The sequence below is a fragment of the Salminus brasiliensis genome, chromosome 8 (assembly GCF_030463535.1).
Source record: "Salminus brasiliensis chromosome 8, fSalBra1.hap2, whole genome shotgun sequence".
Classification (NCBI taxonomy): Eukaryota; Metazoa; Chordata; class Actinopteri; order Characiformes; family Bryconidae; genus Salminus; species Salminus brasiliensis.
In genome coordinates, this window is record NC_132885.1 from 12,447,259 (window position 1) to 12,475,169 (window position 27,911).

The 27,911-nt window shown below is 42.0% G+C and overlaps 1 protein-coding gene across 1 annotated transcript; it reads left to right on the top strand.

Annotated features, from left to right (window-relative positions):
* Positions 1–27,666, top strand: ptprna (protein tyrosine phosphatase receptor type Na). Its single transcript, XM_072685647.1, has 23 exons — positions 1–297; positions 5,336–5,386; positions 8,202–8,312; positions 8,825–8,918; positions 9,703–9,856; positions 10,224–10,536; positions 10,908–11,039; positions 11,259–11,290; positions 11,755–12,035; positions 12,930–13,016; positions 13,239–13,318; positions 13,738–13,802; positions 21,564–21,767; positions 22,015–22,227; positions 23,089–23,236; positions 23,388–23,461; positions 23,578–23,655; positions 23,816–23,935; positions 24,284–24,450; positions 25,818–25,871; positions 26,509–26,573; positions 26,678–26,751; positions 26,863–27,666. Exons 1-23 carry the CDS (start codon positions 225–227, stop codon positions 26,932–26,934), a joined length of 2,742 nt encoding a protein of 913 aa, XP_072541748.1. The 5' UTR covers positions 1–224; the 3' UTR covers positions 26,935–27,666.
* Positions 27,667–27,911: the final 245 nt, after the last annotated feature.

A 27,911-nucleotide genomic window follows, 5' to 3' on the forward strand; every position in this document is an offset into this window, starting at 1 on the left:
GTGTGTGTGTGTGTGTGTGTGTATGTGCGTGTGTATGTGTTTTCGTCCTGCCTGCTCTTCTCTTCGGTTTCCAACCCCGGCGCCGCTCTCAGCTCTCTCCATCACCTGTGCTGCTACGGGGGGAGGAGGGAAAGGGGGTCCAGAAATGTGGATTTAGCTCGTAGAACGCCGCCGTGGTGGGACGGTGACCGTCCTTCTGTTCAGCCTCGCCACTCGTCTCTACGATGCATCCGCGACTATGGAGAGCCGTGCTGGGCATGACCCTGCTCTACCAGCTCGGGATGGCGGGCAAATACGGTGAGTAGAGAAGGTTGTGGAGATGCGCGAGGGGGGTAGACAGGCGAGGAGGGAGTGGGCAAGCAGGAGAGAAGTCAGCCAGAGAGAACCCACGAGAAGCAGACGTGAACTTGCGGAAGGTGGATCCGTGCGCCCTCGAAAGACACGTAGTCGTTAGTTTTGGACGCAGTCGTGCTCAGGGCAGCAGTTCTTGGCTCAGGTAACGCCTGTCTGTAACACACAGACAAGCTCTCCCAGCTGCTGGAGGGAAGTACAGGAAACATTAGGTCCATTTTATCACAGTTTGAGGTTTCTGCATAGACGAGGCAGAGCTCGTGACCAAGGTGCGTATTGTGGATTGAAGTAAAGCAGGAAACCACAGCAGCAGGGCACCTTTCGTCTTAAACGAGCGGTTCATATTGGCCAGATTGCAGCAGATTATTAAGAAGCCCAGTAAAGCCCCCCGTTGAGCTGAACGTGGTCACCAAAACAAACAGAAAACCGGGACTATGGCGGACGTGACCATATTGAGCAACTGGTGGAAATGGGCGAGCGCCTTAAGGTGGGAGCGTTCAGCACCGCGGACAGCGACCACAGCCACAGTCTGTTTGTTCTCCCTCTGCCCGAGTTAATTATTAAAAATAGGCCACTTGCTGCCCCTGCACTGACCATAGCAATCACAGGGCACAAGCCAATGCTGACAATGAGTGAATGAGTTGGGGTGTAGCTTGGATTTTGTTTTAAAATAATCAGATAATCAGATAATAATGGATGTTTGCTTGATTAGATCCGTCAGTCCTTCAATCGTTGCTCACCAATGATACTTTTGTGCTTTCTGTTTTAATCAATTCATAAGAATGAGAGTTGTCTAGATGCCTCTACAGTCTGTTTTTCCTATCTTTGCGTATCACCGGTGTGACTTGTAAATGCTTTTGGAGCTTCTCCCTATTTTTCTTCTTTTCATTTTTCTAAATAACAAAGAGTAGAGATGAAGAAAGTTCAAATAATACAGAATAATGTGTGTTGCTATCCACACTCTTGCATATACCTGAATGCCTCTCTCTCTTTCTCTCTCTCTCTCTCTCTCTCTCTCTCTCTCTCTCTCTCTCTCTCTCTCGTTAGCTCCTGCTCTCAGGGGCAGCAGTGATTCACTGTGTATGCAGACCCACGTCACACGCTCTTGGTGTCCGTCATAAACCGGCCACAGATCTTTCAAGATCCATACTGGCATCCTGTTGTGCGTGTGTTGTATAGTGTACTGTGAGGAAGTTGTATGTGTGTGCTCCTGCATGTAGATGTGTTCATTTAATTCTGCAGGTGTGCGGTTAATGTTTTCATTACCCCTTTAGACTAGGAGAACATTGCTCACTCCTAACTCTGTACCCTACATATTATCACCACAGTAGTTCATGGTAAAGACTGGATAATATTACAATACTAACATTAATAACGGACTAAATAAGCCTGAAGTTGATTGTCATTTCAAATATTGTTTTTCCTCTATTTTCCTTTTAATTTATTGGGTTGTATCAGCCATCAGCATGCAGAGTGTGTCCAGTGTGAGCAGGAAGCTGTCAGATCAGAGGCTGTCTCTCTCACATTCAGTGATGTGATAACATCCTCTCTTTCCCTCTCGCCCTTGTTCCCTTTCTCTCCCTCTCTCCATTTCCTCCTGAATCACTCATTTTGTCACACAGCTTTGATCGCCACCTGTTAGCGAGCGGGGACGTGAGATTGACAAGCCTCGTCTCATCCTATTTATATTTGCTATGAATAATGCAAGTAGGATATGCTCACTGGGGTTGGCAGAAATCACCAGCACATCTGCCCATTCCCTCTGCTGGTAAATAGCTGATGTACAACCAGCTAGAGCACTGAGAGGAAGAAACCGGAGAGAGTATGGACAAGGAAAAGGAAAGCTCTTGTTTTGGGGGTTTGGCAGTCTTTGCTTGATTGTTATGAAATGTGTTAAAGCATTTGTGATTCTGAAACTGAGTTGTTGATGACTTGCTGTGATTGTGTTGCTGTTCACCTCAAAGTCATTGATGTTTGAAAGACACTGGTCTCTATATATAGTCTATAAAGATGCAGGTGTTGGTGTAACACAGCAATGTTGCCGAGTGCTTCAGATTGTTTTTAAGGAACAGTTCACAACCAAGTCTGGTTCCTTTTTACAATACTGGTAGTGTAGGGTTTACTATTGTGTCATAAAAATAATGCAGGGCAGAACATGTTATTAAACCGTCCAATCAAAACAAACTACAGTATACAGTATTTTCAAAAGTATGCAAAGGTCTAAGCTTCACCATGACCAATAGCAAAGACAAACTAGTGGGGTATAGAGCCCCCTTAGCACTGAGAACAGAGTGCCGTTTGTGATCCAGAACTAATCATCCAACATCAGTACCTGTCTTCACTAATGCTCCTGTGGTTGAATGCAGTCACATCCTCATAGCAATGTTCCAGTCATGTAAAGCAAATGTTACTACAGCAAACTGGGGGTAAACTCCCTAATAATACCATTGATATTTGAAGATATTGGTAAAGCCAACGTTTTCAAATATTTGGACATACTCTTTTAAATATAAAGGAAATATAAAGGTACCACAAAAGGTTATTGCCATAGATGCCATAGAATAACCACTTTTGTTTCCATAAAGAACCACTTTTGAGTTTGAGTGTGAAGAACCTAAAGCCTCAAGTTCCTTCTTGTGATGGAAAGGTTCAAGATGACCAATTTAAAGGTTCTCCACACCCACATAGCTCTGTTGCAAGCAGGGTTCTTAATGGAACCAAATGTAGTTCTTCTGTGGCATTGCTCAAAGAACACCTTTACACCTTTACATTACTAGTGCTGTGATTTTGTGATAGATGTGGAAAATACTGTGGAATATACTGAATTTCATCAGTTGCCTGTTAGCACTGCTTAGCTCTGCCTTTGGGCCGCTTCAGGCCTAACTGTTACCCAGTGTTATCACAGCAGCTTTTTATCTGTGTTTGTCCTGCTCCATTCAATTGGCAGGAGTGCTGCTGGCCAGCCTAGGTGATTTCTGCACACAACCCCCTCCTCCCCAAGCATACACACACACCATACAAATACATGTACACACATTCAGACAGGAAGTTGGTAAGGAGCCGACTGGCCCCTAAGTCACGTCAGTATTTGTTCAGCTGTGTCCAGCCAGCATTAGCACCAAGGTTGCTTTAGCCCTTATGTTGTCCTCACAAAAACTCTGCACCTGGAAGAAAGCAGGCCCTCAGCTGCTGCTTCAGGGCACTGTGTGGCTAAATGCTGCTCATTATCAGAGTTTAATGTGCTTTTGTCGGTGCTATCAGGTTGTGGCTCTAGCTTCACTCCTGAATGTGAAGCAGACGGAGAGAAACAGGTGGAGACAGATTTGAGTGGAGTGGCTGTTTACAGGCTGCCCACTGATGCGAAGCTGATGTGTGTGTGTGTGTACGGGAGAGGTCACTCACCCAGACGTACAAAAGCCCAACTCAAATAAGATCTGCTGCCTACTGCTCACATCTGTTTAGTTGCTGTCACAAAAAAAAAAAAAAAAAAAAACGTGTATTACCAAAATAGCAACTTTACAGGCAACCTTCTTAACTTTCAATGGAAGTGTAAAAATATTTTATGACATTTTGTCTAACTAGTGATTTTACTGTGTATTTACCACTGTGCACTAAAAAAGATGAGCCATGGGGGTTGTTTGACTTACAGACTGAAAACATGTTATTACAGTTGACCTACCTGTTCTCTGCCAACATAAATCATCCTTTTACAGAAACTGTTGCCATGTTGGACAAGCTGTGTAAAAAGATGCTTCAGTCTAACCAATGGACCAAATTAGCTGTTGATTCTAATCTACATTTTAAATATAGTGTTATGAAATATAATGTTATGTTCAGGCTGCTACAATTCCCCTCAAAGGTGAATGGCATTTTGACAGCGTTCTCTTAAAGCAGTTGCTATGTAAAGTCTAAAATGTTTTTCTTCTGAGACACATAAAGCACCAACACACCTTTTCAAACTGGTGCTAAAAACACAACAACAAAGGAGAGTTCAACACGGATTGAGGAGAACGCTAACTGCCAGTGTTGTTCTGTTCATCAGTTAAAGCAACACTATGGAGAGTTGCCATATCTTTCTCCTGGGCTTACCTTTCAGTTAGGAAGTATAAATTGTGCTTTGAGCTACCACTAAAGAACACTTTGTTCTTGACGATTTGAGAGATACAGAACCATAATTAAAAGTGAAGGAAGCAAGTGGACTGACATGACCATATTGAGATAAAAGTAAAAACAAGCCCAGAGTAGCAACAACAGTGAGGCTATTCTCCTTATTACGAGTCAGTGGAGCAACACAATGATTTTAAAGCTATTATTATAAGGCACAAATGCTACATAGAGGCGTCAATTTTACCAACAATTTTACTTTAAAATAAAAGTTCCAAAATCGCTGTTTTGAATCCTGGGTCATGCTGGGAGGCCCAAGTGGGTAGATGGCCTGCTTTCTCTCCCCACATCACCTCAGTGTCTGCTAGATGATGAATCAGAGCTGGGTACCTGGCTCTTTCCTCTGCGTTGGTTACCCAGTGACATTGCATTGATGGCAGTGCGAAAAGAGGTGATGGCTGGTTGCACACATGTTGGAGGAGGCTTTATGTGTCAGTCCTAACCCTCTCAGTGTCAGGACCATCACATATGATGTGAGGATGGACTAACAAGCGGGTTGGAAAATTGGGGAGGAGTATTGGGTAAAAAAAAAAGCTTTAAGAGACCAATGTATTTGATAGCATTGTACTGAGTGAATGGGGGAGATGAAGGGCCATCCCACCCACCCAGAGAGAGTGAGATCAAGTATGTTTGCTTGTACTCCCATGAATGGCTGCGGGATCACAAGGGATCAAACTTATGATCCTGTATTAATAGAACCAGTGTTTTGATGATTGAAGAAACAACATTGTTTGAATTGTGTGGAGTTTGTTAATTGTTTCACTTTTCTCTCTCTCTCTCTCTTTCTCTCTCTCTCTCTCATTCTCTCTCACTCCTCTAGGCTGTCTGTTTGAGAAGAGGCTATGCTCCAAAGAGCAGTTCTGCTCTGATGGTGAGTGTGTCAGAAATAACCCACTGCTGGTGAAGGTTAGCGTAGCTCTCTAATGCTAACCTCTGTGTCCTGCCGCTGCACTTCCTGCTCATGATGATTTAATCAGAAGCTTGGTGCTTCCTGCCTCAGGTCCACTGTATCCAGCCAGTGCACAACAAGACCCTCACACCCCCCCCCCCCCCCACACACACACACACACGCACACACAAACACAGCCACACAGCACACATACACACTGCTAAATAATTTACACTGTCATCCCCATCACAGGAACCTTCACTTGGCTTATTCCTTATCTGTCTGGAGACAGCGAGAGTGTGTGTGTGCATGGATGCTCGAACTGTGTGTACATTTTAAATGGCCTGATGTGTGAAAGTGTGCCGTTTCCTACAAGGACAGAACATTTCAGAACATTGCGAGTTCACTATACTGCAACCAGCATGTCACAGGCCATTCTCTGCCCGTCACCTGCTCTCCATCTCTCTCTCTGTCTCTCTCTCTCGCGCGCTCTCTCGTCTTTTCTTTTCCCTGTCCCTCACCAAGTCCCTCCCCCACTGCCCTCCATCTCCATAGCAACCCTGACATCATCAAGCCCATTGCAACTTGGTGTACGCCTCCACAATCACTGATGAGTCACTACCCTACGCTTACGCACAGGCGCTGTGTTTCTGCTGCACAGTAACACACACACACACAGACACACACACACACACACACACATTTGCGTGTGTACCCATAGACACAGTTTAATCACTGCTCTTGTGCAAATGTTGTTGAAGAAGGATCCTGAAATACAGTCGCTATTCTGTGAGCATTATCAGGCCATAAATGGTCAAGGCTGCCTCTTCTCATGCTGATGGAAGTGGTTGACAGATGTATAGGTACACTCTGTGCTGTATATGTGGGCGTATGTGAGTTTATTATATTCTATGAGACCCCTTTCAGGCACCTTTTCACAGATATATATATATATATAGGCACACACACTCTTTTTTCACATCCAGTACATAGAAGCAGGTTCTCCAGACGTACTCACATCACATATTCACAGAGCAGTGCTCCCACACACCCAATAGAAACCAAGTGCGGCAGACACCCTGTTGTTTTAATGTCACTCTCTTTTCATCCTTCTAAACTCCTGCGGCGGCTGCTTTTGCTCTTCGTCATGATAAGAGAGCATGAGGACAGTAAGACCTCATATCTCTGTATTAGAGTTGTAATCAGTATTTTTGTCAAGTGTAAAAGCTTTCTCTCTCCATTATGCCCTCCATTAGGCATTTAATAGCACTGGGAGCTGAAAACTCTCCCCTGAACACCTTAAAAAAATTTCAGCATAATTAGGAAAAAAAGCAGTGGTTTCCCTTGTTGCTGACTTTTTCTCCAGTTGAGATCATGTATTATATTAGGCATTATATTATATCATATTTTATTATTTTTAGAAAAGCTGTCGTTCACTGACATTGGAAAATAATTTTTTAAGTTTGATCATGTAATTATTGGATGAACTTGATCTAAAAAGACATTTTAATATGGAAGAAGTGGAAAAACAATATGTATGTGTACTGATCAGTCTGAACATTAGCACCACCTGCCTAATATTGAGTAGGTCCCCCTTTTGCCACCACAAAAGATCTGACCAATTAAGGCATGGCCCCCAGAAGTCCTTTAAAGACATCCTGTGGTGTCTGGCACCAGGACATTAACAGCAGATCCTTTAAGTCCTGTAAGTTGTGAGTTGGAGCCTTTATGGATCACATCAATGAGCCTTAGGTGCCCTTTACCCTGTCGGTGCACCAGTTTGCTAGTTTTAAATGAAATTTGAGATACAAAGTGCGAATTTGAGATACACATTTTATGCTTGACAGCAATGAAATATCATATCATATACGTTTTCTATCACACAAAAACAACAACTTTAAAACAGCAACTTTAAAGGAGAAGAAAAAAGCCTTCGTAACTTTCAATGGAAGTCTAAATAAAAACATTTTATTCCAAGTCAAGTTATGTCAAAACTCAAAAATGGTGACTCAAGATTTTTTTACATCGACCACATCAGTGGCATAGATATAACACTTTATTAACTAGTAATACAAATAAATTGTCTAAAACACTCCAAGTGAGTACTGTTTTTCTGTCTAGCTTTAATGTATCATCACTTCAACAGTTGACCAGAGTCTTACTTATTATACCAGATTATGGCTCATATTTCCGTATCTGTGTGTAACTGAACCATCTTGCCCATATAGTGCCACTCTCCTGTTTCTCTCCACCTAAAAATAGCTGTGAGTCATGTCAGCTCTGGATGGAGAAATGGGGTTGAGTTCAGGCTGAGAGCTCGGCCGCCGCTTTCAGGGATCAATTCCGCCAAGGTCTTTTTTAAAACGCAGCGTTTTTGTTAGGGATGACTCAGTGGTTTGCATGTAGGCGATGAATTTTGGATGTGTGTGTGTGTGTGTGAGAGAGAGATATGTATATGAATTTCACACATGGGACAGGAGGATGTGTTAAGAAAGAAACATGAAGAAATGTTGTAGTGTACAGCAAGTGTATTTTCTTCATTTTACAGAATGGCAGCTATATAGAAAAGATCAATTAGCTATACTAATGCTCACTACATGACAAGATTTTGGATATGAGCCTGTGGAAATATTGAATATTGAATACTCACGTAGATCTTCTTGTTTTATATTGTGTAGGGAGGAAGACCTTTATTAAAATGTATATGTAGAATTCCTCATATACCTCTCTCTCTCTCTCTCTTTCTCTGTGTATTTGTGTATATGTGATGTGCTAATGCTTATCCTGTGTGTTATAGACAGGCTATTTGGCCAGTGTCGGAGCTCCAGACAGGATCAGGTTCAGTACCAGGTGTCTGTGCCTGTTCTCCAGAGACTGCAGGAAGTACTTAAACAGCTGATGATGCAAGGTACACGCAAGCATAGCTCATTCAACTCCTATTACTCATCACTCATTTACAGAGTTCTCTCAAAGTTAAACATGTTTAACAATCATCAAGTAGTTAAAAATATATCAGTGCACGCCTACTCGCTGTGACTCATGTTACTTTAAAATGTGCTCACCAAATACCACAGATGAATACTGTAACCATACACGACTAGATGAGCAATAAAGTTGGAGGATTTGCTACCAAACTTACCAAAGTTAGAGACATTTGACTTTTGATTTTACTTTTGACAGAAATTTTTTGGCTTGATTTATTTTTACATATATATACATCTTTAAATATGAATCTTAACTATGTACAAACCTCTCTTTTCTTAATTCACATACATTTTAAATCTTAATCATTAGTTTCATAGCAGTTACTGAATAATAATGAATGATAATGAGTGAATAATGAGCCTCTCATTCTCTAAAACTTTCTCTGTTGTGTGTGTGTGTGTGTGTGTGTGTGTGTGTGTGTGTGTGTATGGACAGGATTCTCCTGGCAGGATGAGATCACCCAGCACATTATAGCAAAGGAGCTGAGCCGTATTCCTCACTCTCGGGCTCAAACACCTCAGTTAGGACAGTGAGTAGTAGTGGCAGCAGCAGCAGTGATCATTAGCATTAGAATCCTTGTTCTTTCCATTCTTGCACAAAATGATACTCTGTCGTCTTCTCTGTGGTCGTAGCCAAAGCTGTTGGACTGACTTCAAGGGTTTCAGTTTTCTATAATACAGTTAATAACAATAAAAGCTAAATGGGTTTTGGCTAGGATGTACAGATCTAGGAAAATCTCTAATCAGCGAAGAAGCTGTACCATATGTGGAGATTATTTAAACTCTTTTGAAAAGCTCTGCACTCTGCATATCTCAATTAAATGTTCTTTAGAAAATCAAAAGTGGTTCTTTAAAGAACTTAAAAATGAATTCATCAGGTAAAAAGCCTTTTTCTGTGGTACTGTGGTTTTATATTCAGCCAAAAAAAACAGAGGTTTTTGTTGTTGTTACAAAATAACACATTTTCTATTTTGTCACTGTCATGCAAATATCTCATATCTTTACAAGAGAAGTAAAAAACTTCAATGGAAAACTTTCAATGGAAGTCAATGTAAAAAGCTTTTAATCCAAATCATTTGATGCATTTCTGTTGGTCCGTTCATCATGAATGTTTAACACAGTGTAAAGAACACTGCCAGATTCATATTATGCCACAAAGTAAATGCAAAAATGGATATAATCTTGCATGACGGCAGCAATGTGTGTTTGTATTTATATATAAAATGTACATTTTACTACTACCAAATATTATGTTGAAATATTTCACCCAATATTTGAAAAGTGAGATGAATCTCTTTGTGTTTTTTTGTACAGGGCGACACAGCATTCTCCTAAGAAGGCCCATTCCAGCTCGAAGACAGAACCCAGTGTGGCTCAGAACTATCTGGATTATATGATTTTAGATCCTCGCCAGTCCTCATCTCTACGCATGCAGGCACTACCACTGGACCCATATGCCTACTTACAGGTACAGCTCTAGATATTGATATGCGTGTGTGTGTGTGTGTGGTGGGTTTTTGTTTCTGTCTGTAACAGGGTGGTGGGGGGTGGTTAGAAGCTATTTGCATGTATAGCATGTGTCTAATTTCGAGGATAGAAGGGGGATGTGAAGGTTTCTTTGCCTTTATTAAAAGAAAACAAGACGCATAAATACTTTCATGCTGTTTCAAACTGACTACAACCCTGCATTTATGTAGTCATGTTTGACAAAGTGTACATTTCCTGAAAAGTAAACATCAAAAAACAGGCAATTCTTTTTTTCCTGACGTCTCCTGAAAATGAATTGGGTGCCTGCATCTTCTTCATCTGGTCTCTCTCTAATTGTCATCTAACAGGACGATATCACGCAGTCCCTGAATTCGCATGCCGGCGTGGGCTACCAGCGCCCCTCCTCACGCTCCGGCTCACAGCAGCAGCGAGACAGAGAGCGGCAGCTGCTGGAGGATGCTGTCTCCCTCTACCTCTCCTCCGCACAGCCCTCATTTCGCCATCGGGGGGCAGCAGGCCTCCCCGCCGCCCCTTATTATGAAGACTTGGACTTCCCGCTGGATTATGGAGAGGACTACACCCTGCAGGAGCGACCCAGCTCACGCCAGCGCACCAACAAAAAGGTTCCACAGGACTATAGCTCTCTGACCGGGCTGGACGGTAGGTCCCAATACGTCCACGCTGGGAAGGGGGGAAAAGGGGTTCGCTTTTGTTTTATAATGCAACTGTAAAGCTTTTTGTCTAGGCCCGCATCATAGGTGTAACGCCCTTTAATAAAACGATTCTGCATGCTTTTTTCTTATTTACAGCTGCGTTTTAGTCATTGAATATTAAGTATTTGGAAATGTGACGTATTCCAGGGCAGGCAAAAATGCTGTGAAAAAATCGGCTACCCTTTTCTGAGGTTTTGGAAAGTCTTAAACCTTCATTACCATTAGTATTGTCATTTGTAAAGTAATGTGATTTGAGAATGTTTGTTTTAGACTTTGAGTAAGTGTGTTTGTGTGTGTGTCTGTGTGTATGTGTTGTAGATGCCACAACGGTGCAGCTGGCCACGGTGTTGGAGAGGTTGGGGATAGAACCAGAAGAATTGAGCCCTCAGCAGTTAAACCGATTTGCTGTACTACTGCAGCTTCTGCAGACAGAAGAGACTGGCAACACAGGTACAACACAAAACACACACACAGACACACACAAATGCATATATATATATATATATATATATATATATATATATATATATATATATATATATATATATATATATATATATAAACAACAAATCTCAAGCCATTTAATTTGATGCGTTTCTCTAATAAGTCAATGCTTTAAAAAAGGCAGTATTCATTTCATCGTGCTCTCTCTTATTTTATCATTCTCAGAGAACCAACCGGGAACAGTCACAGTGAAAGAGGTTTGTTCTAAAATAATTTAGCGTCACATTATGCAGGGATTATTTTAAAATGTTGTGCTAAACAGATTTCCCAGTAGCATGATATTAGCGTTTAAATTGTCTTAACTATAAAAGGCAGCAACCACAGTGAAATTCTCTCTATTTATTTTTTCAAGATTTGTTTGTGCTTTTACATCACTTTTGGGAAAACTCACTGCTAAGCTCTGATAATTAATTTTTATAGCTGTGAGTGCAGGGTTCTTCCATACCAACATCTAGCTGTGCAATAATACAATTAGGACCTGCAATCCACGTGTGATACTGTAAAAGCTGGATCAAATTACGGTGGAACTCTGTAAGGCTCTGGTGTCTGTGATGAACTTTAATTTAGCATTAGATCTCGCCTTTGTTTCCGTTCTCTTGCTGTATTATTGTTCTGATTGCAACGATTGACAGCGTACGATCTCCTTGTTTTGTTATCACAGACGATTGTAGCGGGCAGTGACACAGTGTCACAGAAAGGTGCCAAACCTCCGTCTCCTGCTGTGGCTGTACCCTCTGCTGCCGGGCCACAGCTGGCTCCTACCCTGGTCCCCACCTTAGCCTCAGTGACCGTGCCTCACAGAGCTGGTTCAACCACACAGGGACCCATCGTGCCAGTGAAGGACATGGAACTGAACGAGAAGAGTTCACCAGATCTGAAAACAGGAGGCAAAGATGGCAACAGTGTCAGAGAGGAGTATGGCTACATAGTCACGAACCAGAGGTACCAGATTTGTTTAGTTTAACCCTTTGAAACCCTAAGGAATCGGAATGTGGCTTGAATAATACGACAATGGCTCACTCCACCTTCAGATTTAATAGACTGCATTCACCAAAGTCTTCCTCAGAAAGTCTTTTCTTAAACTTGTTCTTGAGAAAAGTCCTAAAAAAGTCTGTGTCAGATTCATGATGTGTTTTTAAAGTGTAGAATTGTTCACAGTTCTACTCTCATAAAGATGTAACATTTAACAAATCCCAAATAAGAAATCATTGGTGAATGTCAGAATCTTCTTGAAAATGTAAGTGGGTTTTAAGAAGATTTTTTTTCTTAAGAAAAGATGGTAAATTAGGTCCACACCTTTTCTACACTTCCATACATTAGTCTCATAAACTACATCAGTGTCATAGAAAATTTAACCATGTGTAACTCCACAAAATATGCTAAACAAAATAGGTACCAAAAATCACAATACTTTTTGCATTACAATTAACTGAATTATAAACCTATGCTTGAAGTGGTTAAGCTTATCCAGACTAATGAAGGGAAATGTCTCTGGAAAATTGGGATTTACAGCTTAATGTAGTCCAGAACCCATTTTAATGACACTCAAAAGAGGAAAACCATTTTGCAGAGGAAAGCTATACAGTACAAAGTGTTTATGACACTTAAAACTCTAATAGAAAGTTTCTCAAACTGCATTAAGTACAGTAAAATACCAAGTGAAAGTACTACATTCTACAAATGATCCTACTACTCGTTTACAAATGATCCTACTTGTGTCATTTAGGAAGGTTCAAAAAGGAAGCAGTAATTGTTTACAGCTCACATCATTTTATACATTTCCACATTACAGTAGTTTCTAAGGATGCTTGTGTGGGTATGTGTGTGATTTCCCAGCCCTTTGAGCCTGTATGATGGGGTGAAGCTGTTAGAGACGCTGGCAGAAAGAATCCACCTCACAACAAGCAGCTTCATCAACATCAGGTACAGTCAGTATACGTTTGTGTATATGTGCCTTTGTGTGTATGTGATTGTGTAAGAGTGAGTGTACATGTGCCCGTTTAAGGCATGAAAGAACAGGGACACACAGAAGGTGCCAAAGAAAGACAAAGTGTAATCCATTAAGTGTAATCTCAGCTGCCCAGAGCACATCCATCAGCAGCTGTGTGTGTGTGTGTGTGTGTGTGTGTATGTGTGTATCTGCAGTGTGGTAGGGCCTGCGCTGACGTTCAGGATCAGACAGAACTCTCTGAACCTCAGCGCCGAGGACGTGGCCGAAAAAGCGGGTGAGTGACAGGCTGTCTCGCACACACACCTTCTATTCTCACCACTCTCATTCCAACTCTCAATCTACAAGCAATTTAACAAAAAACAGTCTGAGAGCAAGCGAGAGTGAGAGAGAGTGAGAGAGAGGCATTAGCTGTGTCTCTAATTATTTTAAACATCACCTATTGCTCTCAAACATCTCACAAACACTTCAGAAGCATTAGCCTACTTCTCTAAAAGCACAGGGCTTTATTAGATACATAATTTAGTGCGTTAAACTCGATGCCACAATTAAACGATGCCACAATTTTCCTTTTTTTGTTTTTTATGACGGCCACACTTCACATTTGTTCCTATGACAGAATGACACACGGTTTATGCATTCGTTGTGCATGAAAGTGATCACATTATGAGCAGTTTACCTCCCTTTGCTCCTCAGTGGCTGAGAAGAATTTCTTGGAGGGAGAGACGGGACTGAAGATCATTCAGACAGGAGTGGGAGAGGTGGGTACCTTTGTTTTCCATTCTGTCTGCCTGTTTCTTTTTCTCTCTCTCTCTGTCTTTTCTGCAGAGATTCCCAGTCGTGCGTTTCACAACGAAAACGCACATTCAGTTTTACTGACAAGTATATAGATCGTCCGCTCTGTTAATTGGCTTGCAAAGTGGGGCGCTTTTTCACTTTACATGTGTATCTATTGGTGATGCCAGACTCATTAGTTGTACAACTAAGCAGGGAAGGCCCTAATTGGAATTCATTCGAATCGGTACATCATTTCATCCCAGGATGTAAATCACATATTGTGACACAGTTTCGGCCCGGTCCATTCAGATTCACGTCACATTCAGACCAAATTCAGCAGCAGCAGGCCTGAAGGAGGGAAAAAAAAAACAGAAAAGAAAAAGGCGCTAAAGCTGTGCCTCTGTTCCTGGCTGTCCGATTCTGTACTGTACTGTTCTCCCGCTCAAATCCTGCAGCTTTTTTCCCCCGCTGCTCCTCAGTTCTCTCCCTCACCCACTCTTTTTCTCTGTGTCCCCTGCCATTCTCCCCTCTGCCATTCTTCTGGCCCTTCTCTTTTTGTTACCTCTGCCGCTGACCCCTCCCCTCTCCCCTCTTCTCCCCCATCTCCCCCCCTTCCCCCCCCCTTCTTTTTTTTTTCTCGTGGCCTTTGTGCTCGCTGTGCATATTCAAGCGTTTGCCTCTCTTTCCCTCTCTCCGCTCGCACTCTCCCTTTTCACTGCGTACAGCTGTTGACCCTTGAATGCGGCCGAGCGGCTTTTGTTGCATCCGGCTGCTCATATTTTTAATTATTCTACATTGTCCTGTTGTGTGGCTATGACACTCTTCGCTTTGACATGTGTAATGTATGAATGATTGTGTGTGCGTGTGTCTGTGGGTGTGTCTGTGTGTGTCTGAGTGTGTGTGTGTGTGTGTGTGTGTGTGTGTGTATGTGTCCCAATGTCCATGTATTTGTGTGTGTGTGTGTGTGTGTGTGTGTGTGTGTGTGTCCGTCTTTTGTGCCCTATCTTTCAGTTTTCTCTCTTTCTCTTTCTCGCTGCCTCAGTAATGAGACCTGGTTGCACCTGCTTCTTTTTTGTCTCTCCATTATGAGGGCCAAATCCTCTTCTGCACCTCCCCACCATCACCTCTTTCTCTCTCTCTCTTTCTCTGTCCCTCTTTACTTCTCTCATTTCTCTTGATCATTGAATTGAATTGAATTGAATTTGTGTATATGGTTCGCAGAATTGCCGAGGTGCTATCCCCCTGCTACCTTACTTAGATTATCCAGCAATCTTGTTAAGTGTGATATCTACTCAGCACACTCTGTGGCACACATCATAAAATGCTCTAAAAGAGAGCATCATGTGTAAGCGTAGAAGTTGTACCATCTAAAATGTTGTTCAAAGCTCTCTTTATTGGGGTTCATGGTGTTACTGCTGTTTAAAGTTCACTATTAATCAGATCAGAGGTTGTTTGTCCCAACTTGCTTACAAATCTGTAATCTGTGCCGAGGTCTTTTTGGTGTCACCTAATGATTGGGGTCATTCCAGATGTGCAGGTCGAACTAGGCTAGCTGTTAATTCATTTGAAGCCCATTTTTTTCTGCACCGTGACACTTTTCTATATACCCTATTCGTTTTATTGTCTCCTCATGCTCTTAGCATCCCCCCTCCCCTCGGACAGCCCCCCTCCTCTCCCTCTCAGCCATGAGCAACATGTGGAGCAGGGCTGTGGGACGTGGGGCCTTCAAATGAGCCGGCCGCTGCTCACGAAGCCACATTTGCTTCCCTCCTTTTCCTGCTGCTTCTATATATTCTGTGCGCTCGTCCCTTGCACCTCTCCCAGCTTCCTTCAGGGACGCAACATTTAATATGCTGTTCGCCCAGATCCAGTGCTTGGGCTTTCCAGAGGCTGCTGAGAGTAAATTCAGTGCTGCGTTGAGGAGCGTTGTCCCGGTGCAGCGATTAATCAAGGAGATGGGTGCGTGTGAGCTCCTTTCTACTGCTCACATGTGCCTCTGCTGCAGATATGTACTGAGGTAGGACCGAGATGCACTGTTTTAGCCTGCTTTTTAATAAGGTTACGAGGAATTAATATGATTGTGTACACTAAGGTAATGCCTCAGAATGTAATTCTAGTCAACTAGTCATAAAAGACCTTTACTGTGTGATCTCTATGGTCATATAAATGTACTATTTCAGTGTTGTTTTAACACATGGAAGGTTCATTTTAAGTTCATGACTATACAGGTTAAATACCAGTATTGTGTTTTTATGTATAATTTCAGAAAAACCTATGTGAAGTATGATTGTGTTTTTTAGTAGACATTTCCTGTGCTGACTATCAGACTTGGAATTGGAAGTTTTTCAGGCACTGCATCTGCCCTCTAAGTCAGTGTGACCCAGTGTCGAACTGAACAGCAGATCAATACTCGCTGTTCCACTGTGTGAACTGTGCTGAGATAAGCCTGAGCACACTAACTGTAACTGGAATTGTGAATGGAATTAGTCTTACTTGCAAAATGTATTAAAGGAAAATATTTGAAACATATTTATCATTACTTTATACAATAAACAAAATAAAACAAAACAAAAATAGATTAGGCCTAGGCAGATGAATTAGATTAAACTAAGTAATAGTTTGCACATGCATTCTTTGCATATCTAAATGTGGTAGAAATTGCTTATTGTAAGGTACAACCTGTTTATAGATTAGAGTCATGAATTGTAATGTGTAAGAAGTGTTAATGGTTGCTCCTCCTTTACTTAGATTTATTATGGCAGTTAGAGGTTGGACCACACCTTGATGAATTGCTCATTGGTTAGTTGTGTGTTTGGGTGTAGTAAGTGTGCCCAAAATGATTAAATGAATGAATATGTATACCTGTAAATGAACCTATATTTGCTCATATGTACATGTGTGTACACATATAAACTATATATACTATTCATACTATTATAATGTTATATTAGTAAATATGATATTAATGATCAATTATTAGGCTGCTAAGAAATTAAGTAATTACATTTTAAGCTTTGATTGGCATTTTCCACTTTTCCACTTTTCTTTGCAGATTTAATAAAAATTTCAGCAAACTTACCTTCTTAAAACAAAAACAAAAGACGTGTGATTTGTTTCCGTTCCCTCCACAGAGGGAAATTAAGAAACAATTAAGAAGCAAAAAATCAAACAACATCCGCAAAATAAGACACTCTTTGGATCTTGCTTTCCGTTTTGGATGGCTCTTTCTTGTAATGTCTTTGTGTGTGTGTGAATAAGGGTATGTGTGTGCATATGTACATTTGAAATTAAACACTGTTACTGAGCTCTGAGTGTATCATCTCGGATGGTGATGTCAGGTGGATTGGTTGCTGTGGAAACTAGGCAGTGCAGCCTGGATGAGTGAGATGATGTAATGCGTTTGTAGCCGTTGCGGGCGCCCTACAGTTCACTGGATTTCTATTGGTTTCATTTAGGAATCAGTGCTTGGATTACTGTTAAGTGGGTGACCGCATCAGGCCTATTATCCCACCCATCCTGTATATTCTACTCTCAGTGCCTAGATTTCGTCAACTCATTTTGTACATTTTCAAAGTTTCTCCAAGCTGTCCAGTTTTTTTTTTTTTACATTTGTAGCATCAGGTCTCATTGTGGACTGGGGTGCATTTTTTACGGGATTGTGAAGACTTTTCAGGAATTTTCAGAGGCATTTATTTAGGGATTATATTGAAGGCTTTGCACAGATTATCTTTAAGGTTGAGGACAGTGCTGCTGCAGCAGGAATTTTGACGAGTCATGCACAGAATGCTTCAATCTGATAACGAGGCAGCTTCACTGCGCTGCTGAAATAAAGTTTCTAGGACTGAATGGGGGAGAAGATAAAACGCAGACTGCTTACTGATGGGATATGAGATTTGCTGAGATCTCTGAAAGATGGCCCACACTCCCATTTCTTCTCCACTCCATCTATTGTGATGCAGATAGGGAAGCTCTATGTGATCTTAACCCTCAAATCACCAAAAACACACACACATACACACACGCACACACACACTATGTGTGTGAGTATACTCTTTTTTTTGTGGCATAGGTTAAAGGGCTCAGTTGAGGTCAAAGGGGTTATGGGGGGATGGTCTAGAGGTCCTGGGACATTGCTTATTATTCCGTCACTTCTCAAGGAACAGATGTTATCACCAACAGACAGACGTACTATCTCTCCATACAATAGTTTCTGATTATTTTAATATATATATATATATATATATATATATATATATATATATATATATATATTAAAAGAATCAGAAACTGTAGTGTGGGCCTTTTAAAGCGGTTTAAATACTTGAATATGCAGTGTGTGTGTGTGGAGTGGGATGTGTGTGATAATGATCAGTCAGCATGCATCTCTTCTGCAGAGAAAATTCATGCAGAGACATTTTAGTTTGATTCAGTGAGTGGTGCTGCGCTTGTATGAAATGCATTAGTCATAGTGGTGTTAAACAAATCAGCACCCTCCAGTTTCCTCAAGTTTTAGAAGACTTGTACACCCTTAAAAAGAACGGTTCTTAAATGGTTCTTGCCTTGAAAGTGTAATTCTTGGAAATACAACTTTTTATTGATGTAGAACCGTCACATTACATGGAATTTCTTTAAAGAACTTTAAAGGTTCTTCACAGCTGTGTAGCACAATTACAAAAATATATTCTTAAAAAATCTCCTATCGAAGGTTAGGTTCTTTATGGATCCAAACGTGGTTCCCTGTAGCTTTGCTTCAAAGAACCCCTTTTTAGCCATAAACATTATGCATATTATTCAGTGAATCTGGAACCTTTATTCTTAGCACAATTGTGTGTCTTCTGGGGTTCTTTAGTATTGGTAATGATTATGTATAGAACCATGAAAACTCAAAGAACCTATTAGTACCTGTTAGAATATTCTCAAAAAATCTTCTTTTAAAAAGGGTTCCTCTACTGTTCAAAGTCATAGAACATAGCTTTTTATGGTACTGTGTAGAACCCTTTTTTGTCAAGCATGTGCAGAGACAAATTGTGTTCTGTATTCTGCATGTTTTATCTGCCACTCAAGGCCCTTTTGCTCATTCTCACTCCTTCCACTCCTTCATGCCGTTGGCCTCCACTCTCCCTCACTTTCCCTCATTCTCCCTCACACTCCCTCAATTCCTCTCTCCTCTCTGCCTCCCTCGTTTCTCTGCCTGGCCCTCTCAGACCCTGGGGGGCCTTTGTGCTCCTGTCCTAAACCAGCTCATTTTTCCTGCCCGCGCCCCTGCTCCATTCTGAAAGCCTGTCACTCTTCCTTTTGGGGGCCTCTCTGGAGTAGCAGGTGAGGCGCCCCACGCCCCGTCCCCTTCAACCCCCTTTCCCCCTCCCCCCACTTTCACCCTGCATTGTCCCCCCTGTCCAGTTGCACACTGCCTACCCCCGCTTACCCCCTTCCACACCCCCTTATCCACTCTCTCGGAACATTCTTCTGGCCTTTCAAGAGAAAGGGCCGAACGTAGGGAGGGATGAAGAAGGGGGACAGAGACTCGTACTGAGAAACATGTGAGGAATGAGAGGGGACAGGAAAAAAAGGGAAAGAGGGTGTGAAGAGGACTGAGAGAAAGAAGGCCGAGGGGGTGGAGTGGGGACTTGGGAATGGTTGATGAATTTTGAGAAATGTTGGAAGGAGGGAGAGAGTGCCTTGACATCTCCGTGGTGAGACAGACGGATGTATTCACACTCTTCTCTCATTGCTAACTCAGCGCGCTGCCTTCTTCAGATGGCTGTGAGCGCTGTGCCGTTTGTCCGCAGGCACTTTGCTGAGACTGTTTTACATATGCACATTAAAGCCCAATTTCATTTTAGTTGGATCCACTGAGTAATGTTGAGTCTGTAATAAATTCATTCGTCTCAGTGGTGTAAAAAAGAAAGTCCTGTCCTACTTCAAACATCATGATTTCTCCTCAATTCCTCCCCCACCCTGTACGATGCTCTCAAGGCATGTTTTTGTGCCATCAGATTAGTCCTAGTCCTCCATTAAATAATCACTCTCACTTCAAAGGTAGGCCTAATCTGTGTCCAGCGCCCCAGCTGTCAAGGTTTAAACATGGGATTAGTGACTGAGTTTATCTTGTGTTTGCACTGACCGGCTGTTTTACTCCTAATAAAAGTGTGTATTAATTATACATCATTGCTGTCACAAAAACTTTATCTTTATGTTTAACCTTTTTCACCTTTAGACATAACTCAAATCTGGCAGTTGTTTTTTACATTGTGGTACAATTTTATGATGAATGGGCCAATACAAAGTCTACAAAATGACTTGGATTTAAATCTATTGACATCGACTTCCATTGAACGTTAAGGTGTTTTTGTTCTTTCTCTGGTAAAGTTGCTAGTTTTTTTGCTAAGGTTTTTGCATGACAGCAACGATATATTATATACAATATCTCATTTTTCTGAAGTTGTCTACAATATTATTCCACCTGCAACAATCTGTTTATTCATAAAAATGGTGTAAAAACATGTAGAGAGCAGCTTTACCAGCTAGTTTGATTCATTTTCATTTTATGTTCGTTCTCATTCTTTTTCTATTTCTATTCCAAGGTTTTGTTTAATAAGTAATGACTGTCGGCAATATCCTCTCCCTTCCTTTCCTTTCATCTCATGTCCTCTCTTGTCCTCGCTATCGCTCTCCCTCACTCTCACTCTCCCTTATTCTCTCTTTCCCTTTCTCTCACCTCTCTCTCTCTCTTTCTCCCTCATGGCTGTGGATTACACAGAGCATTCTCTTGTTGCCATGGCAGCACCAGAGCCTGTTCTCCCCTGCGGAGGCTCCCAGACGCCATGGCAACATCAACAGGCAGGGGTTGGAGGCAGGGGGGCCGAACGCATTTACCTCTCTCTCTCTTTCTCTCATTCTGTCTCGGCCTGTCCTTTCTTCTCTCCCAGGAAATGAGTAAGAGTAACCGAAGAGAATCAGGGTGTGAGAGAAAGAGAGAAAGTGAGGGTGAGAAAGTGAGCGTGATAGCGAGTGAGTAAGAGATCTCTCCTCTGGCTGATTAACCCTGCATTCAGGGGAGGGGTTTCCTTAATTGTTTACTTGTCTGTAATTATGCAAAGGGGGCGAGGGGCAGGTGACTTTTGCTAATTATTTCAGGGGGTTGAGGAGGGCTGGCACGTGGCGGTATGTGCGCGAGTGTGTGAGCGTGTGCTTGTGTGGGTTGCCTGGGTAATTAGTCGCTGATGATGGCGCTGACATCCAGCTTGTTTACACAAACAGAGAGAGAAAAAACAAAAGAGACAAAGACTGAGAGAGTGCGGGGGAGACGCTCTGGTAACTGTGCCAGAGAGACCACCCAAAACCCAGCACCTAGCATGCCCTCTCCTCCTCTGCGCTGCCATTGCAGACACGTTCGGCTGAGCCTTTGACTCCTCGCCGCATTCACAAATATTCACCTCATTTTTAGGGGCAGAGTTCGGCCCAAGTGGCTGTTGGAAAATGCAAGGTTCTTTATTCCAATGTTTTCCCTCTCAACTCTCGCGTCATTGTTTAATTGTTCTGTGTGACTCTGGGAACGCAGATGCAGCTGAGCAGATTCAATTTACATTTAAATTGACTTTGAATGTTTAATTACAATAATATTGCTGGTTAGGATTAAAAGGGGTTGGCTAATCATTCATCACGTTTTCTTTCTCCCTATCTCCCTGTCTGCCTGTCTCCCTCTCTCCTTTTTTCTTCCTTTTTTACTGTCTGCCTTACCATAGAGGAGCGAGGGGCTTCCTCAGGCCACACGGATTGGAGATGGCTCGCGTGGGGTCGTCCTGACCATGGTTGCCATGGCATGTGTTGGTGCAGTGGTGTTGGTTGCCCTAGCAATCGCCTGTCTGCGTCACCATGCCCGTCAACTTGCCTCCGGCAAGCTGGGACTGGGCCCTGAGGCTGGAGCTGAGACACATTTTGACTACCAGGTGGGAAAGCAAACTACTGCACAGAAATGCTGAAAAGAGGCAGGAGTAAAATGCTGCAAACAAAAATAAGTAAATTAATAAACATGTTAAACATGTTGGAAACAAAGCTACAAGCTTTTGAATTAACCAGTAACCAGCCTGTGTGATAATGTGATGTAGCCTTAAAGGTAACATATTCTTTGTAGGCTGTGCTTTTGAACTGTGGCAGTGAGTTTCCTGTGTGTTGGTGTGTGTGTTGGTGTCTCAGGAGCTTTGTCGGCAGCACATGGCAGCAAAGTCGTCATTTAGCCGCCCAGAATCTGGCGGTCGGAGAGGTACAGACACTTCCCGTGTGAGCAGTGTGTCGTCTCAGTTCAGCGACGGGCCTCAGCACAGTCCCAGCTCACACAGCAGCACGCCATCCTGGAGTGAAGAGCCTGCACAGTCCAACATGGATATCTCTACTGGACACATGATACTGGTACAGCACCCTAGTCATACACATATAAGTCTAGTGTGACACCAGCATTTTATTTCATAGGAAATAATGGCTTTTACATTGATTATAAAACTTATAAGAGAAAACGGCAACAGCCTTACACATAAAAATTTAACTTGAAATATATAGTTATCAAAACAAGAATTTGTGTATTACATTGGTAAAGCTTATTATTTTAAGGTACATAATTCTACATTTAATGGCAGTTATGCTCTAATAATCATAAATAGGATAAATCAGAAATAAGCAAACATTTTTTGAAAGTCAAAATCTATGTTTTATAAGAAGAAATCTTCTTAGGCACAGTTGGTGAATGAGACCTATTGGCTTGATGTGAGCTTATACCTAGAGCCTAGACCGGCATTTATGAATCTAAAATATACATTAAATTATTTCTGTCTAGAGAAAGTAAAATTCATAACAGAAATGTAATGGTAAGTGCTCTGTATCTGTCAGCTGCTTCTTTAATTAAACATTTAAACATTTAGAACCTCTAATTAATCTGGCTCATATTGGTTGTATCATTTAGAAATTAATTTTTAAAACCTTTAATAATTTTTAAACCCTTTATTAATACTTTCCCTACTGTGTATGTTCATGTTCTGTCCCCTTAAACATGGAGACCTCAAACACAGAGCCAACTCAGCAACCTGAGCAGCTTGTACCAAAGAAAACTTTGTGTTCATTGTTCAATAAACTGATCGTTTATTAATCGTAATCGAGGTAAAATGTTCAATTAATCATAAGGTTGATTTGAGGTCACACTGCCCAGCACTAGCAGAATAAACTAAACCGGCTTCACTGCAAGCTTTGACAAGCATCTGCATTACCATGTTTTACCAGGCATACATGGAGGACCATCTGAAGAATAAGGACCGTTTGCTGAAGGAGTGGGAGGCTCTGTGCTCGTACCAGGCTGAACCCAGCTCTGTCTCCATCGCCCAGAACGAGAGAAACCTGGAGAAGAATCGCTATCCTGACTTTGTACCCTGTAAGACTCTGTGCAGGACATGGTCTTCAGTAGTTATATTGCACATTATTACAGTGGCATAATATTTCCCATCTGTTCTCCACGAGTCACATGTAACCCACACAAGTTTTTTTTTACTGTGATATCCTGGTTTTGTGTTTGCATGCACCAGATGACCATTCCCGGGTGAAGCTGAAGCCTGAAATCAACCCCAACAGAGAGGACTACATTAATGCCAGCATTATAGTAAGAACAAATCTGACTAATTTTCACTAAGCAGTTTTTGTACAAAAGGTGCGCAAAAATGTCACAAAGTTGAATGTAGTTGGTTAATTTAATAGAATTACCCTTTTCCCTGACAGATAGACCATGACCCTCGCATGCCTGCTTACATCGCAACCCAAGGCCCCCTGCCACACACCATTGCTGACTTCTGGCAGGTTCGTAACAGTTCAGTGGTTAACAATTAACTCCCATACTGTTCCATTCAATAACCATTTACTTACTAGCAACAGAAAGCCTGTTGGGCAGACACAGCATGTTAGCTGGGTTTTGTGTCTGTATGTTTGATATGTATATATATATGCGTGTGTGTTGCAGATGGTATGGGAGAATGGCTGCACAGTGATAGTGATGATGACTGCTCTGGTGGAGGATGGAGAACAGCAGTGTGAACGCTACTGGCCTGATGAAGGATCGTCATTATACAACATCTATGAGGTGAAAAATGAAATAGTTTTCAGTAGAATTAACTTGTTACTTACAATAAAACAATGTTAAAGTGTTTGAGTTTACCTACATTACATTTACTGTATACTGCTCTGAAGTAATACTTACAGTGTTAAGTTAGGACAAAGTAGTGAAGATCAGTCCATGGTTTTCCATAAATCATTTGTCTGAACTCCACAAAAAAATCTGCAAACTACCTGAGAGCTTGTTGACTAGTTTCTATTTTAGGCACCAATCTAACCTCAACACCTCGTCCAGATGCTTGCGCGAGTACGGATCGTTATCAGCAGCACCATATGGTTGTCACTGGTTCTCACTGGGCTTCCTCATGACCCTCAGGTGAACCTGGTGTCAGAGCACATCTGGTGTAAGGACTTCCTGGTGCGAAGTTTTTACCTGAAGAACGTGCAGACGCAGGAGACACGCACATTGACCCAGTTCCACCTGCTCAGCTGGCCTGCACAGGGCATCCCCACCTCCACACGCCCCCTGCTGGATTTCCGCAGGTACTGCTACAGATGAGCTCCACCACTGGACTGATACACAGCCATTCACATGATTGATCACACACAGGGACGCCAGAAGACATTTTAAGTTGGAAGTGCTGAAATCGGAAGTATCACTAATGTGATGAACACAGTGACATCATGCATCATGTTTTTTTCTATTTAATTTAAATTGTTTAGATATTTTACATCAAAACAGATCTGTCAGATCAGATGGTGAATGATGATTATCTGTCATTAGGAGAGAGACGATAATACAGTCCCGTGCAACTGACTGATACAGCAACTGCAGATGCAGGCTCTGCTCATTTCATTTTCTCACGTTCTGGCTAAACCTTACAAATAAGAAGAGATTTTAAACAATTCTTTGAGGATGGTTGAAATTTGTCATGTTATGCCAATATTTGAACTGCTAAAGCTCTGGTCCATGCTTTCTTATCGTCCTATTGACTTCTGCAACGTCATGTTCATTGGTATTCCAAACACAACCATCTGCTCTCTTCAGTATGTTCAAAACTTAGCAGCTAGAATTTTCTCAGATTATAAAATTCTGCCCATGTCAGAATACATTATTTTTATTAGCTGCAGTTGCAGAACAACTCTGACAGCAAGCAGTGGTACAGAACGTTTCAGCACCTCCCCTTCTAGCGTCCCTCCACACACCAGTGAATTCTGTCCTGGTGAACTGCTGCCTAAGTCCTAGGTCAATCCTTGCTATTTTCACTTCTCCTTATGTGGGTCCTGTTTCTATGTGTCCCTCAAGCCCTGTGAAAAAAAAACACCCTTGAAGACGTGTTTGCTCAGTTCTTCTCCATTCCTTGCCTCTGCAGCTGGGGTTCCTGGTTCATGCTGCTTCCCTGCTCTCCTCCCTCTCAGCCTCTGTCACTTTCATGTTCTCTCTCTCTTTCTTTCTTTCTTTTCCTCTCACTCTATTTATCTCTGTCTCTCTTCTTTCTCTCCCCCTGTTTCTGATGGAGGCTGGTGGGCTCCTGAACGTTGCACACCTCCCAGTGTCATTTTTGTGGTTTGCAGCTAGTAGTCTGGGTCCAGTTGCATAGTCACAAAAATGATCATTGGTAGGTGTGAGTGCAGCAGGAACAAGGCTGAAAGGACGCTCCAGTGCCTCTCCCTCTTCCTCCCCTCTCCTCCTCCTCTTTCTCCTTTCTGCCCTGAAACGAGGTGGCTTTGACATCTGCGCTTTTCCTCTCCTCTAAACCCTGTCTGCGAGACTGAATGCTCAGAGTGAAACAGCATGTTAATTTTAAATAAAACTGTGGGAAATAATGTCTGACTGGGGAAAGGCTTCTCCCACCACCTTTTCTAACCCTGTTGTATTTTTTTTTTTCGGCCTGGCCATCCCTTTTCAGGAAAGTGAACAAGTGCTACCGCGGCCGCTCCTGCCCCATCATTGTGCACTGCAGGTAAACAACTACAGTACCAGTCTCAGTCTCAAGGGGGCAGAAAGGAACTCTTTACTGCCAAGTATTGTTAGATGTGAGATAGTAGTTCTTAAACAGGTCCTTAGGAATACCACATTTTTGCTTGATTGGGATTTGAAATACCAATTGGGGTGGTACGCGTCAGTTCACTGGAGGGGGACCCTCAAGTTCAGTAGCTTTTTAGAGAACATAATAATACCATATTACTTTGCAGTTGTGTTTCTTTAAGTCACATTGCCTCCATGTGCCTGCATTGATTCCAGGCTTTTTATATTAGCTTCTGTTTAAAGAAAAGGTTATGAAATTGTACAGATATGACCCTACCTCTAGTAAAGCGAATGTATTGTACCTTTGAGGGGACATTTACAATGACTGTGACCAAAATGGCTTCCTATTTACAGTTTAGGGCACTACTGAGTATGTGTGCCAGTTTTCTGAATCATGCCCAAATTGTGAAGTAGAAATTGAGTGTGATACTTTTGTGTGTGAAAACCTGTGCAGTACCTTTTTTAAGACAGTATAGAGCAAAAATAAGGGGCGTCTGGGGGTCTCTGAGGACTGAAAGAACCACTGATATGAGGCATATGACTGTATTTATTTGTTGTGCAATTCCTTGTAGTGAAGGCACTGGACGAACTGGCACCTACATTCTTATTGACATGGTCCTGAATCGCATGGCGAAAGGTATTCCTCTACATGCAGTCTAAGCCATAGTCTTACTTTATATTATATATTACTATCACTGATGTTTGATGATATGTATGATATTGATGATGTCATATTTCTAGGTGTGAAAGAGATTGACATTGCTGCCACACTGGAGCACATCCGTGATCAGAGGCCGAGTATGGTGCGCACCAAGGTAAGCAAGCTACTGCATCCTTTTTGCATGTGCATGTTTTATATATGTTGGTGTAGAAGGTTCTCCTAAAAAAACATACTGTATAATACCTTCAACTATCTCTTTCTGCAGGATCAGTTTGAGTTCGCTCTCACAGCTGTGGCAGAAGAAGTGAATGCCATTCTGAAGGCCCTCCCACAGTGAGCCATTGTGTGGTGTGCCAGTATGCCAATATGCATCCTTCCCTCCCTTCACCCACACTTACATACACTCATATAAGCTAATACATGGACTCTACCATGCTTGGGAATTTTTCTAATGCATTTTAAACCATGGCCTTATTCATGGAGGACAGTGGGAAGGCTCCTTGAAATTACTTTATCATTATTTATCATCACTGTGTGCTGGGTAAAATGGGGAGGGCTTTCACAGAGTCAATCATAACCTGGTAGATGGCCATATGAAAAAAAAACAACTTGTCACATAAGCTTCAGGTACTGACACAAATGGACCTAATTTCATTGTGGCAAATTTTAGCACATCTCTTTTTTCCTGCAAGCAGATGATGCCTATTGATAATCTTAACTCTGCAAAGGTTGAAATGACATCCATGTTTATTGTCCTATTCAGTCAGACATGGTGGTTGCATATGTGTATGCACAATGCTATAGATTGAACAGAGATGGGGACTCTTTTTGGAGGAATGTATTGCTTGATTAGTGTATCACAACACAATGTGTAATACCCATCACCCAATGTGCTTGCATTTCCTCATGCTCTTGTGGGACCTTTCTGTTGTGTGATTATTGTAAATAATTCATGGACAAGTCTATTTGTTGATTCCTGTAGCAAATGTGTGGAAAATTATACAAAAAAAGAGAAATATATGACTATAATTTTTAAATTGTTCTGAATTAAATGTGGTGTGGTGCAGCAGCATGGCGTGGGCTATTTGTGTTCTGTGGTCTTCATCATGGGATTGACCTTCCTTTTATCTTGTATCTTGTACTGCATTGAAACCACATATAGAAGTCGCAGGGGGCTGTTGTACGGCCTGGGGTGGGGTGTACTGCTTGGGTGTTGGACATCTCAGTAAACAAACAGAGGTTTTATTGAGAAATGTTCTGTTTTTCTCTAAAGTCTCTAAATGCAGTACAAACCACCAGTGTGCCACTTGAGAG

What these genes read in the sequence shown, in the direction of transcription:
- ptprna (XM_072685647.1), top strand. Translation starts at nt 225, where the DNA reads ATGCATCCGCGACTATGGAGAGCCGTGCTGGGCATGACCCTGCTCTAC. An exon ending in ACCCATATGCCTACTTACAG is followed by an intron (nt 9,857 to 10,223) that starts GTACAGCTCTAG and finishes GTCATCTAACAG; the next exon opens with GACGATATCACGCAGTCCCT. An exon ending in GAACAGTCACAGTGAAAGAG is followed by an intron (nt 11,291 to 11,754) that starts GTTTGTTCTAAA and finishes TTGTTATCACAG; the next exon opens with ACGATTGTAGCGGGCAGTGA.